At 43.2% G+C, this 14,802-nt stretch overlaps 1 protein-coding gene across 1 annotated transcript in view; it reads left to right on the top strand.

Moving 5' to 3' along the window:
• Positions 1–6,033: 6,033 nt before the first annotated feature.
• The window catches only part of cpxm2 (carboxypeptidase X (M14 family), member 2), a 56,219-nt gene continuing 47,450 nt past the window's right edge, over positions 6,034–14,802 (top strand). Inside the window, exons 1-2 of the mRNA XM_050060069.1 lie at positions 6,034–6,506; positions 13,006–13,107. Coding sequence (XP_049916026.1) covers positions 6,224–6,506; positions 13,006–13,107 — 385 coding nt within the window. The 5' untranslated portion in view covers positions 6,034–6,223. The remainder of the gene's footprint in view (positions 6,507–13,005; positions 13,108–14,802) is intronic.

Consider the following 14,802-nt stretch of genomic DNA (forward strand, 5'->3'; position numbering starts at 1 on the left):
GTTCAATCATTGTGTTTATAGACTTTACAAACATCAGATTAGTCTAAACGGTGATATAGTGACGTGGAAAATGTGATATAGCTAAACTCTGCTGGTTTTCTACCCAGAAGTATTAGTAAACAACAAGGCGATTTCCTCTATAGTGAGCCAGTGACAGTTGAAAAATAACTCCCTTTCAGGGTTCCATTCCCCTGTCGGGAGTTATTTTCAACAGTCACCGGCTCACTATACATTATCCCTTATGGAAGGAGCTGAGGTGGTTGCTGTGTTTCTGGTGTGTCTCTTCGTTTACATGGCGGTGGAAGCTATGAACGAGCTAACCCTCGTCTGCTGAGTTTTAAAATGCCGGCTGTTTTGCTGCTTTCTGTTGACGTCACATCCCGTCTTGAGTATATCCAATCAGTGTTGACGTCACATCCCGTCTTGAGTATATCCAATCAGCGCCAAGTAAACCCCAAGCCCCAGCCAGGAGTTTCTCGGGGCCGTTCTGAGTACCTACTCCGAGGCAGGGACTTGTTTAGCCCCTGTAAAAGTTCCGGAACTCTGTCCTTCGGGGGTGGTTCCTGCGGTGGAGACATGCACCAACAGCCCTGGCCCTGGCCCCGTAAAATTACCCCAAAGTTCCTGCGGTGGAAACGGGCCTATAGGCTTACATTATGACAGACTCATTCACGTTAAAATGACCTGGTGGTGCAAATTCACGTTACCATACAACGAGACAAGACTGAGTAACTCTGAGCTGTCAGCAAGTTGCTTAAAGGATGTACTGTAAAGTCCGGGTGAGAAGTATTTTTCTGACCTGCAATTTCTCCGCGCCTCCCTTATCTTTATATTTAACTGAGCCCAAAGGGTGAGGGGTTTAAAAATGTCACTGGGACAACCCAGTGTCAATTACCTCACTGGTATGCTAGATGGCCAGTCCACCCCTGTTCTGCAGTACAAGTTACCATGGCAATTTAGCAAGGATAACAGAGAGCCACCTTTGTAGGTCGGAAAACTCTAAACCACCAATCTAGCTTCATGGTACATCCCTCAAATAAATCAGTGGTTGATTTTTGAAGCAGGAAGAAAAGTGGAGTAAAGAGGCAACACAAAATGTGCCTGTTTTTTTCCCCGTTTTGCATCGTTTTTTTGTTTGCAGTGTGTTTCGGTTGTGTTTGTTTTGGATTTTCACGTGTTTTTGAATTCCCGTTGTTTCTAAAGCTGCCGAACATGTCTCCTAAAAAAATGTTTTGGTCCGTTGTTGCGCATTTGCCCTTGTCAGCCACTGTACATTATTGACTTCAATTTATGCTATGTTTAAAAAGCATGGTTCAGTCACTGTGTGATATTGCATTTGCTCTTTAATGTCTCACTTCAGTCCCAGTTGACACTAACTACACGTTGTTGGTCAGGGAACACTGAGTTCGGCCATGTCGTGCTGAACAGTACAAAAGCATTATATAATATTTTTCCACCCTCAGATTCTCTATCTCAAACCATTTCCATCAATTACAAGGTGCCAAAGCAGCAGCAGGGAGGTATTTGCCACTGAGCCTCTAACCTGTCACTCTGGGCACTGACGTCCAATTAATGAGAATTCAGCCAGGGATTTTCTCCCTATAAGAGATTATGGAGGGAGGCAGGAGCCATCACTCTCCCACCTTGGGTGTTCCTCACTGAGAAAGACAGCTATTGTCACAACATCCCTGCCTCTAGCTGCTCTGCTCCGCTGCCTGATAAGTGGCTGTTTGATTTGCTTCTTTTCAGACTATGGCAGATATTAAAATGCTTACATTCTGACTGTTTCAGACATCAAGTTTAGGAAAACATTGCATACATTAATATATGTTGACCATGTAACTTCTAAACTACGGTACATACAGTATATTCTGTAAAAGCCAGAGATCATGCAGCCAGTGGAAGATGAATATGATCCACATGTAGCGTTTCTCTTAGCTGTAAACAGTTTTGGGGTTTGATTTTGATTTTGAAAATTGCACAGCATTAACAACACTAGTTTATTTCTGGAACATTTATCAAAACAAACGTTTAAAGGAAACAGCAGCAAGAACAGATTATGAAATAAATGCAAGAGAAGGAAAATTCTTAGGTAAACACAAGTCTGTTAAAATTATCTTAAAAAATGATGAAACCAAAAATAAGCAAAATTCTCGGTAGTACAATACTTGGCATCAACAGCACAGTTATATTTAGGAAATGTTTGTGTTGGGCAATTGAAACACTAAATTAAGGCCAAGATCATAGTTCAGTCAGGAACACTTTAGTCAAAGAAAACTTTATTTCTATTTTCAGTAATATATTTGGCAATATGGCTCTGTCCTGGGGCCTCTCTGACTTTCCTAGGCCTATGCAGAAAGCCTCTTCCACGCACCTACACAGACAGCTAAGGCAGAGAGAGCACATCTCTTCACCCTTCCACGTACCTGCGTAGAAAGCCGGCAGAGAGAGCACACCTCTCTGCCCTTCTACAGTACCTGCAAATGAGGAAAGCCTGAGGCAGAGAGAGAGAGAGCAAACCTCCCTGCCCTTCCATGCGCCTACATGGAAAGCCTTAAGGCAGAGAGAGAGCAAACCTCCCTGCCCTTCCATGCGCCTACATGGAAAGCCTTAAGGCAGAGAGAGAGCAAACCTCCCTGCCCTTCTACATGCAAACGAGGAAAGCCTGTGGCAGAGAAAGCAAACCTCCCTGCCCTTCCATGTGCCTACATGGAAAGCCTAAGGCACTGATAAGTCAGACACAGCATGAAAAGGAGGAGCTGGGGTGGAGGCAGGTTGCAAAGCAGCTTGCAAAGGAAGCAGCAACAGTAGGCAGGCCAGAGCAGTTTAAATAGGGTGCCCTGAAGGAGATTCGCCAATCGGTTGCATAGAAAGGAATCATGTGATCTATCAGCTGACTCCCTTCCATCAATCAGCTGCTCCATCAGATGATTGGGCTGTTTGAGATCAGCTGATGTAGCTGGGATGTGAGCTGAGCTTGACATCGTGTCCTGCCTGTGGTTGATCAAACTGCAAATGTTCATTTCAGGTCTATCATGGGATGTAAAATTTGGGGCCCCTGCATAAAAGTCAATGCATGAAAGTCCTATGAACTACATGTCCATCCACCCCAACCTCCACATTGCAAGAAGTAGTCCACATAACTACATAAAGGAAAAACAACTTCTTGCCTTGCCACAGAGAGCTGGCATTGGTCTTATGGCTGTATATTGGCTATAATTTGTCAATGGTGAAAACATAACTGGGCAACAGAACTTATTTTAGAATATGAGTTAGGATCTTGGTCAAACAGCACTACCTAAAAGTTACCTACATCACAGAACTCATTCAGACCCATGGGTCTGTTTCTTTAAAGCAGTATTTTTTAACCTGGACCCCATTTTCCAATGTTTTTATGTCTAAGTGACTAGTGGGAACAAGAATATTTTAAATTAGTCCAGTATTGAGTTGGAGGGCTGCAACTGACAGCTGTGAAACAGGCTGCAACATAACCACTCAGGTCACATGCACCCTCATTGTACATCCACTGAAAGGGTTTGTGAGTGCTTGTTTTTGCCATTGACAGGCTCAGACTGTTAATATACGTTTCTGACAAGATTACGGAAAGGATCCCAACAGAGACAGACCTTTTGGTTAAAGAATTTAACCATGAACAACCCTGAAATCACTACTGCCAAAATCACCAGACTCCAATTAAATAAACAGTGATTTTAGAGTGCATACTTTAGAGCTAGCATGGTTTCACAGCTACCTGGGTGAGTTAGTGATTGTTGGAACAGTGGAAAAAATGGCGCAAGATGGTGTTTGTGAGTTTTGTTTTGTTTCTGTTGGCTTTGAATGAAGTATGTAGTATTGTGATTAAATTATTGTTTATTGAAATGGAGTCTGGTGGGGGGCGGCACGGTGGTGTGGTGGTAAGCACTGTCGCCTCACAGCAAGAGGGTTGCCGGTTCAATCCCGGGTGTGGGAGCCCCCCTGTGCGGAGCCCGCATGCTCCCCCCGTGCCAGCATGGCCCCCCCCAGTCAACCCCCCCCCGGTAGCAGTGGCAAAAGCAGAAATTGATGGTGCCCTGAATGGTTACTATGCAGCCTGTTTTGCAGCTGCTGGCAGCAGCCCTCTCACTTAATACTGGAGCAATTTTAAATGTTGTTGTTCCCTTTAGTTACCAAGAGACAAAAACATAGGGAAACCAGTCCTAGGTTTAAAGAAGTCACCCTGAAAGCCACAACAAATTTGCAAACATAGCCAGCTCTGTCACCTTGCCATCTGTAAATGCTGGTGAACAGACAGACAAATTGGTTTAGAAATCCTTTACCATGCTGTAAAGTGATTCCTCTTGTAAAATAGACCTCCATCCAGAGGCATCACAGCTCCAGTGTAATGGTGCATTCGGAGAGCCCTGACACTCTTGTTGTTGTGGTTGTTTTAAGGTGTGCAGGAAAGGAGGATTTTCCTTGTCTCAAAACCTTTGAGGTAAAAATGCTACAGCTCCCCAGGCTGCCTTCCACATCTCGCCCCTTCCGTCAGTCCTCCGCCCAGACAGTTCAGGATGGGTGTAGTCTCGATGAGGAGTGGGCGAACAGCGAATGCCTGCCTCGCTGGCGAAAGACTGTGCCAGCCGAGCATAAAGTCTTCCAGCCTTGAGCTGTCCACCCACTCCAGATCCTGTTCGTCTGTGATTAGCCTGCAGCCTCAGCCTCCTTTAGCTGCTATTCAGAATCCATCTCAGTCTCAGGTGTAAAGTCTGATCTCCATACAACCTATTCAGACTTTTCTGCATGCGATGTCTATCCACATCAGTTATGTGTAATGAACCAGCGCATTTAAATTGGGCAGCGCACAGGCAGGGCACTGATTATTATCTCTGCTTTAGTTTGTCTTGCCTCAGGTTGATGAAATGTCAAAAGCTGTACTTATTAGTTGTGCAAATGTTCAGTGGAATCCCACTTCTCCTTATGACTAAATATTTTAAGCCCAGGGCTAGACATCATAGTCTCTGCTTAGAAATAACTCCCAACGTCGGGCTCCCTGTGATGAAACCTTTATCTAACACAAAGAGAAATCTTTTGTGCTGGCAAAATATGGTTTTAATCAGGAGTGTGTCAGTCTGTCTGCTGGCTTTGGGCTTTGTTACTGTCTTCTTGGGAAGGCTCCATCAGCTGCTGTAGTCGTGTTTGTGTGTGTGAGTGTGAAAGAGGGAGAGAGAGAAGGAGAGAAACAGCTTCGCGAGGAACAGACAGCGCTGATGTGATGAGGTGTGACATACAGGGCATCGCTCCATCCCTGTGTTGCAACGTGCCCGGACGCTCCACAAGGACTTTGTACGCTTAAATTGCAGCCGCTTGTGAATGTGCAAATTACTGCAGAGTCCAAACAGGTCCTGGCTGTAACAGCCTCGGCAAATGAGGCAGCTTGAAGAAGAGCAACCAGTTAATTAGCTTTCCCAGCAAAGGGATATCATGTGGTGTTAGAAGACTTTCAATGAGTGCTCTTTGTACTAAACTAACAGCTGCACATCCAGTGTGATTTACTGGTCAGGGCTGCTACTGTTTGTTTGGGAATGCACATTTTGTGCCAGTTTGGACTTTAAACACACCCCATGTGGTTGAGGGGAACTCGCCTCTGCTTCTCCCTCGGACACACAGAATTACAAACTGGTTAAGAAAGAGATGTTTAAGTTCATTCCCCCGCAGGAAAGAAGAAACTTTCCTCTGGTTAAAGCCTGCCCCAGACAGGGTGGGAGGAGATGGAGATGAAAGCAGATCCTGAATGTGTCAATGTATGTGTCCCAGAGAGCTTTCTATCTTTGTTTTACTTCTACCCACACCAATAAAATGACTCTGCAATGTGTCAGCAGGCTGGACTGCTTTGAATCTATAACAGAGACTGAAAAAATGTTTCTTTTCGAGTCACCTGCCAGCATCTAAAGGAGAGAAGTGTACTGTCTGTCTCCCTGCCTCTTCCCTCTCCTCTCCCTCATCTCCTGCTCTCTGTGTTTCTCCCTCCCTCACTGCATTTTTCCCAGACTAAGGCGTCCATGGACCCTCTGGCTCCGCTGCTTTCGTCAGTGACTTGGAGCGCTCTGAGAACTTTGTGAACTCTCCGTGTTGGAGTGGGAAGGGAGAGGAAAGGGGAGCAGTTGATGGGACGCAGCCCGGCAGCAGCAGCAGGCTCCTCTGGAGACGGCATTGGGACTCACAGCTGGAGATAATCCCCCGGGTCATGACAAGACAGCGCCTCAGCCTCCTAACCCCCCTGGCTCTGCTGGGACTCCTTGTGGGGCTCGCGGAACTCAGCCGCGGCTCTGCCGGTGAGGATGAGGATTACTACATGCAGGAGCTGCTGACAAGAGAGCAGTACAACCAGGTCCAAGTGCTGGAGAAGCCTGTGGCCTCGATACCTGACAGGCGTGGGCACCCCAGCCAAAACCCTGGCAAGAAAGTGCCCAAGGGAAAAGCAGACAGCAGCAGGCAGACGGATAAAACCACTGCTGATGCAAAATCAGGTAAAAGCACTGACATCTCTTTAGACAGACAACTTGAGAACTTTCTCACAGTCTCAGTAGTAAAAGTAAAAACTGCTTTGTTGCTCTGGAAGTCCTTCACAACATCATCTTTACAGTGCCACAGGCAACCAATCAGCATTAATGATGTCTTTAAATCATTATAGAAGATCAAAGTTCTGCTGAAAGTTTTGAAGCAACTTTCTGAGCCAGTGTTGCCACTAGATGACAGTGTATGGCTGGTCATTTGAGCTTTTTCTGGCATTAATTTTCATCAAAATAAGAGTAAAAATAAAAGTAGTAAGGATGTGTTTTGGACTTTAACAGTAAAACACAAATGTTAACCCCCAAAAAACCTTTCTGTGTTTTTATTAATCAGCTGATGCTTTAAAAAAAGGAATTTTCAGGACAACATAAAGCTGAAAAATCAGTGTTGAAAGTTAAAAGTTAGTTTTTGGACATGACTTCAGCTGACTTCAGACGAGCAGCTGATCTCAATTCACATGGTGATGGATGTGCGGCGAAAAAACAATAACAACGACCTCCTCAGGTAGTCTTCCTCCCCGCTCTCCCCTCCCCGTACACATAGATCAGAGTCTCTGTGCGGCTTCTGCACAGCAGCAGGATTAACAGCCTCACCCACGGCAGAGGTCAGGACTTCGTTACACGTCGGAGCCAGAACACATGTGAAATCCACGTTTTTTCCCAAAGCAATGCCGTCCTGCTATAATCCACATAGAAACACACGGCTCACAGCTCTCTGTATGGGACACGCAGCACATGCAGTAGCAGGTTTGTAGGTATGTTTGAGATCCTGCCAGGCGATTGGTAGACAGTAACAGGCGTGAGGGGTTTTCGGTTGGTTGGTGGCAGATAATTTAGAGCAGCTGTGTCGACAGTGACCTCATGTCTCAGGCATCTGGCTTCACGTGTCTCAGCAGGGATACCTGCTGCAGGTGGTACTAGAGGAGGAATATGATAACAGAGAAATATTGAGAAGTCACTGCTTCTCTTTGATGGGAGCTGTTTTTCACACTGCATCATAGCAACAAGATGCATTACTGCTGTAAGAGGCCCATGAATACTGCAAGGACTGTTTAAAATCACTGACAGCTTTAGTGGAAGTCACAAGTCACAGAATCAAATGAAAAACTGTACTTAAAGGAACAGCTCACCCCCAAATCATGACCTGGTTACTCAAGATAATCCTCAGTTTCATGTGGGAACTATTTTCTTCCTCCCGCACAGAAGGAAACGTGCATCGACTCATGGATGAGAAGCTCATGACAGTGCGAGATGTACACAACAAAGGTGCAGCATTAGGGTTCGATGTGAGGTGGTTGGGTCATTCTTGTTGGGAGTACACAGCAAGGAGACAGATATTCTCCTAAGCAGCACTTTATGGCTGAATCCAAATGTCCGGACTTTACCGCACTTGCAGACTCGCCGACTTTGCAGGTGCATTCCCAGGAAGTCAGGGAGTGCTGAGGGCTGCCCAAAGCTACAATTCATCCAGTCCACAAGAGGCCTCAAGCGGACTTTCAGCAGACTTCCAGAAAGTCTGCTTGGGGTGCAGACTTCAGCAGACTTCACTGATTTAATAAGCCATGATTCATTGCAAAACTGACGTGACATTATGGGTTTTTCAACTGTCGAAAAAAACTATGATTGTGTAAAATAGTTATTGATAGTTAGGCCTATTCACTACTTGAATTGTGTGGGCCAGAAATAATATTCAACCACATCATGATACACAGATATGTAGAAGTATAGGCTGTAGAGGGACTGAAAATACATTTTATTATTGCAGCCTGTCAGGCTGTGCAGTGAAATAGGCTAAACAATTGGCTGAAAAACGACAAAAGAAGGTTTCTAATGTCAGTAATGCCCAATTTATTGAGTTATAGTCCTGTCCTTATATAGACCATTTCAAACTTGACAACATAAACATTCTAATGGGTCCCTTGGTACTTCCTGCTAGAATGTTTGTTAATGCAGTAATGACAGGACCAAAGCTGTTGCCCTAACAACAGAGCATCAGTGAAACAGTCTATACAAACATTTTCTTCCAGTGAGATAGCGGAAGTACCAGTAAGCTAGTTAGTCCCATAGACTGTCTGTGGTTAGTCCCAGTGGCTACTCTACTCGTCAGCGCTGGTTCTTTTCCAAAGTAATTTGCCTTCAGTTTAGCAAATGCTGATTTATTTTTTAACAAATATTTAACTAATATTAACTTAGCATTTTCTAAAATGTCTTTGTGTAGCTCTGGTACCTGTTGCACTGTCCGTGTCTGTAACGACTAACAACCAGTCCAAGCTAAATTTTTGTTTTTGCAAAGGAAAAAAAACCCAATGCTTTGAGATGGCTGTCAGAGATGGCTTTGGTATGATCACATAATCCAATTTGAGCTATAACAGGTATATTTCCCAGTTGCTCTTGGAAAGAAGAATAGAGTTCTGTAAACAAACTGTTACCATTGGAAATCGCCCGTATTGGTTCAGTGCCAGAAGTTGCACCCATAATTCATGCAAGGTATCATGGCAGCTAGGACTAAGGTGGATATATGAACAGCAGCAATAGTTTAGGGTTTCCACAGCAACAAGTAAAACAGTCTCGAGGGCTGTCCATCAGTCTCTGCCCTCGCAGACTTTACATGACAACAGTAAATGCTACACAGTACATACAACTGAAGTCCGCAAGAGCTCAGTCTGCAGGTCCAGAGGGGGAACATTTGGATTCAGCCTACCTTTCTCCACACTTCAGCAGCTTTACAACAACCAAATGTCCTGGCTACACTTCCTTGTTATGGGTCACATGTCTCTTAACTAACTAATGAGAAGCAAGAAGGAGTAAGACTGAGACAATAGTTCCTAACTGAAACTGCTCACAACAAGGTCTCTGGATTATCTTGAGTAACCGGGTCATGATTTCTGGAAAGAGACATTGCTGTTGAGTTTTTCAAATATTTTTTTTGGCGTTTTTAGCACCACAAGTTGAGTACCATCTAGTTCCATTACAATAGAGAGAAGGCAGACATGTCTGTGGACGATGTCAGCGTGGGTTTTCTCCTGGTACTCCAGCTTCCTCCCACAGTCCAAAGACATGCAGGTTAATTGGTGACTCTAAATTGTCCGTAGGTGTGAATGTGAGTGTGAATGGTTGTCTGTCTCTATGTGTCAGCCCTGTGATAGTCTGGTGACCTGTCCAGGTTGTACCACACGTTTCGCCCAGTGTCAACTGGGATAGGCTCCAGCCCCCCCCCCCTCGACCCTCAAGAGGATAAGCAGTTACGAAAATGGATGGATGGATGGATGGATGTTAGATGAAGAAAAAGGTTGGAGAACTTTCCCAGTCTGTAGAAAAGCATGGAGACCTTCAACTGATCTGAAAGTATAAAATAGTGGATTTAATGGTCCAAGGTACAAAAAGTATGTCAAACCTCACATTTTTATATTGGGGATTTTAATTATTTCACTCCATAACCTCAAATTTTCCTGTTTTATCATGGTTAAAAGACAGAATTAAGGGTGACAATCTTGTATCTCAAATATTGTATTCTTTTCACAAACTATGAAACTTTTTTTATTTGAAGGCTTTTGTACTTGAGTATAATTCTAAACACAGGACATTTACTTTGTTTGTTCTCTGATTATTGCCTGTACCTCACCAGCATCCAGATGATCATATCTCAGAGCCTTCTACTCTTTATCCGTTACACTGAAACCACATACACAGCTGGAAGCATTGTGGAGGATTTAACCTGTCCCCAGAATGAGACGAGGAAAAGACTTTCAGATGTGAGAAGGATTGTTATCACATGGGGCCTATCCTGACATGACACTCTGTCAAATACAAAGCACACGCCTCACTTCCATGACTCCCTGCCCCGGTGCTGTGGAGCTAGAACAGTGACAGTAAGGTCTGGCATTAAAAAAAGGAACATTGGCACTGAAAGAAATTCCACTGTCAAATAATACAGAGACATTAAAATTCTTTTATTTTTATATCTTTTGCATTCTAATGTGTTTTTCAGTGGCATTCTTCTTCTTATCTTTTTCTTCATGTCACTTCTTTTTCAGCGTATTTTTTCCAGTCTTTTGCAGTTTAAACTTTCTGTCACTTATTAGTAAGTATTAGTAGTAGGCATTAATACTTGTGCGCAGTGGTGTGTCTGTGTCACTCTGCAGTTACACCTCCAAAACACTAGTCGGCAGTGGAGTTTATGTGAAGTGCTGTAAAGTTTAGTTGATTCAAAACACACATTAAACACACATTAAACATGGCTTAATAGAGACAATTTCAAACACAAGTACACAAATCAGCTTCACTATAACTCGCAGCATTCACAGACAAACACTTGTCTTTATCTGGACACATTTTCCCCACAAATACAACATGCTAACGTTATTAGCACAAGCCTATGGTATTTTACATTGTATAAATTAGCCTAGGGGCGCCAGGGACAACAGAAACATTTAACAAAGGTAACGTTACATAATTTGTCTCCATTACAACTCACAAGGTTCACTGACAAAACAACTGTCTTATACTAAACACATTTTCCAAACAAATATAACATGCTAACGTTATTAGCACAAGCCTATGGCATTTTACATTGTATAAATTAGCCTAGCGACAAGCGGAGTTTTCCTCTGCTCGTATGAAGCCAGGATAAATCACACACAAGACTTAAAATGCTATTTTTGTGGAGGCTTTATTGTCTTCACAATTTATTGTTTCTTATCTGTGAAATTAAAGTAAATAAAAGCTTTGTTTCCACTGAGGGAAATGGTGTCAGCTTACAGAAATAGACAGGAGGTCTGCGTCGCCGTGACATGTTACATTTCTGGGAAGGTGCACGTCAGGCTACGACATAGGCTCTACTTCAACACAGAGCCTATGTCGTAGGTAGGGCGTCATTTTGACTTTAACTTAGCTTTAAATTCATATGATTTTTGTTGCTATTAAGCCATGTTAAATATGGTTTTGGGTGTGTTTTCAATCAACTAAACTTTACAGCACTTCACAGAAACCTCCACCGCCAACTAGTGTTTTGGAGGTGTAACTGCAGAGTGACACAGACACCACTGCACAAGTGTAAATGCTCACAATGGCGTAGGCCATGTGTGTAGGCTACAGTGTAGGCTCTTCATAGAGCTGACGTACAAGTATAAATCCAGCTTAAGAAGAGAACATCTTTCTTTCAAGTGTGATATGATGAAAAAAATCTTAAGATTGTCATTGAAAAATGCAAAAAAAAAAAAAATATATATAAATAAATTATTTTTTTTAATGTCTGCATTTTACTTTCCAGTAGAACTATTTTTCAGTGCTAATGTCTCCTTTTACAAAACAAAATGTAACTTTCCATGCCATAATTTACTGTCACTGTTCTAGTTCTACCGCCATGCCTCTTGTACAGTCTGCTTTCATGACTGATTCAAACCTTGAGGCTCCTGGTATCGCTGTATCAAAGATCTGAATGAGCATTGGCTCAGTCACTGTAAGTGGGAGACATACTGTAATTGAAAGCGAGGAGCAAAGGAGTTAAACATTTTCAAATTCTGTGCCCAGAGATTGTCTCTTGGTTCAGACCCATATCCTGAATCTATCCATATGTGTAGGACTGAATCCAACCAAAAACTTTGTGTGTGTGTGTGTGTGTGTGTGTCAACACTCCCTCACCATTAACAACAATGAATCAACAGTTTTAACGGTCCAGTGTGCAGGATGTAGGGGGATATATTGGCAGAAATGGAATATACTAAAAGAAGTGTGTTTCCTTTCGTGTGTAATCACCTGAAAATAAGAAATGTTGTGTTTTCGTTACCTTAGAATGAACCACTTATATCTACTGCTCGTTTAAGGAGATTGCCATGTTGCACCATGTTTCTATGGCAGCTCAAAATGGACAACCCAAACACTGACCCTAGATAAGGCCATTTGCGTTTTCGCGCCAGGAGAGCATCAAACATCAAACATTAAACTGCTTTATCCGGTGTTTTTACCAGTTTAGATCACCATCTATGTTTGTTTTCAGAAGAAGAGACCTCTGTGGATAACTCGGCTCCCCATAAAAACTTCCTGAACGTCTGGATCTTTAGCTATCAGAGAAAAAATGTGAGCACACTTTAGCAGGTGCTGGGGTAGCTGCCCATCTGGGGTGTGCCAAACAGAGTAGGAAAAACACTGATTTGTAACGTGAAACGGCTTTATTCAGCTTTATTCTGTGTTTTTTACCAGTTTCAATCTCCTGGTCCATTTGTTTCGGAGAGGAAGAAACCTCTGCTGATAATTCGGCACCCACTACAAACGCCCCGCACAATGAACTGTGAAGGAATTGTAACCAGGAGAAGTTGCAGCCTGTTGCAATCTGCAATGCCATTAAATCCCCCTAAATCTTACATACCGTTCCTAAAGGTGATTCGACCTGTCACCCTCCTTTTAAAAAATGAAAACTGTTTTATTTTTGTCCCTGCATTAATGTCATTTCCTTCCACAGTGAAAACAGCCAACAAAAAGGCAGACAAGAACAAGAAGAATGGCTTGAAAACCCCAAACAGCATCTCAGAAGGAGAAGGACAATACAGCTCGCTAAAAGAGGGTGAGTGAACAATTGGTGACACTCTGGCTTATTATGGGAAATTCATGATCTCATAAAAATTCATCTTCCCTCTGACACGCATGGATCATTTCTCTGCTTTCACGGGAGCCGTTAGGATGAGAAAAAAGAGACAAACTCTCTCACAGATGACAAATATTTTGGAAAGGTGGAGAGTTTTACAGAGAGCATTTTCCCCGGGAGGAAAAGTTTGGCACTATAAAATGATGCTCTCAGAAGTGGAGTCAAGCCACAGAGGCACTGATGTCTTCTTTGCCTATGAAGCATTGTGTTTGGTTTCAGTGCATCATGGTATATTTATTTAACTGCAGCCAGGATGCCCCAGAAGACTTCCTGTCATGTCAGATGACAGATTAAACTCACTTGACTGAGAGCGTGATTTAGGGGCGAAGCACATGTGCTTTGACCTCAAACTTTCCACAGCTCTGAACGTGGTGGTATTGCCCTTATTAGACTTATTTACACAGTGTCAGGCATCTCTAGCATAACGGGAAACTGTATTTAATAATTCTGGGAGGTTAAGAGTGGCTGTGGTGGCCAACTGTGAATTTATGTGTTTATGTTGCAGCTATTGTAAGGAACCTACCGAGGCAGACAGAAAGGCTGCCATTTTTAATTTGGCACCGGGGAATGGGAGCAGAAAGTTGGATATTCTCACATGTTGGAAAATGGGAACTCCGTGCCGACACGCCTGGCACAAAGAAGCCCACGCAGTCGAGATCTGGAAGGCTCAGGCTCCCAAAATCATGTTTTCACGGCTGAACCTGTGACTCAACACCGATGTGTTTTCCAAATTGTCTCAGCGTCTCCTGGTAGCAGCTGATTTATGTGAAATGTAAAAATTATACACTTCCTATAAGCAGCCTCATCCCTCAGCGTTAGAAATGGTTTAGCCTCCTAATTTGTAATTAATCGGCCGTTATTGGAGGTGTAGCAGAACCTCAGCCACATCCACACATACTGTAACAATAGGGAATTCATTAAAGGGGTGTCTAAGACCAGGGCAGATTTTCAAAGTTTGATTCAGCGGATGTGCTTGTTCATTATTCCCATTGGATGTAACAGAAATGTGCTGAAACAGGATGTTTCCACTCTGATTTTGCAGTTTGTCACATGTGCACAGTCAAGCTGTGGAGGCAAAGTTTGGGCTGTTGAAAAGTAAAGATTGTTTCATAGGTCAGTGTGCGATGATGTTAAATAGTCTTGATGTAAAAGAAAAATCCTTCACTTTTCAATGAAAGGAAGCAAGAGAGACTGTGTAGGGCTGGAAGGAGGCGTATAGGTCAAACAAAACCAGACTTTCATCAAAGAGACCAGAGTTTGTGTCATGTGTGAAACCATAGGTCAGTGTTAACATGAGGTTATATTAGTTACGTACGGTTATCGCGCACTGACATCACTCATGACATGTATTTACGTCAGGTTTTGTTAGTGTTACATGACAAACATGCTTATTTTACCCCAAGGCATGGTCATTTGTTAACCTAAGTATTTTGATGCCTAAACCTAACTGTGACTGTTTCACAATAGAAACGCTAACGGACACCCTGTGCGTAGCTATGAAACACCAAGAGATGTGACAAATGTCTGTATTTGCAACCTGGTCTCATTCCAAAGTTGTCGAATAGCGGCGCTTGGGCAGTGACTTCCGGTATCAGACACAGATGAAAAAAGCTG

Source organism: Epinephelus moara, chromosome 13 (assembly GCF_006386435.1).
Source record: "Epinephelus moara isolate mb chromosome 13, YSFRI_EMoa_1.0, whole genome shotgun sequence".
Lineage (NCBI taxonomy): Eukaryota > Metazoa > Chordata > Actinopteri > Perciformes > Serranidae > Epinephelus > Epinephelus moara.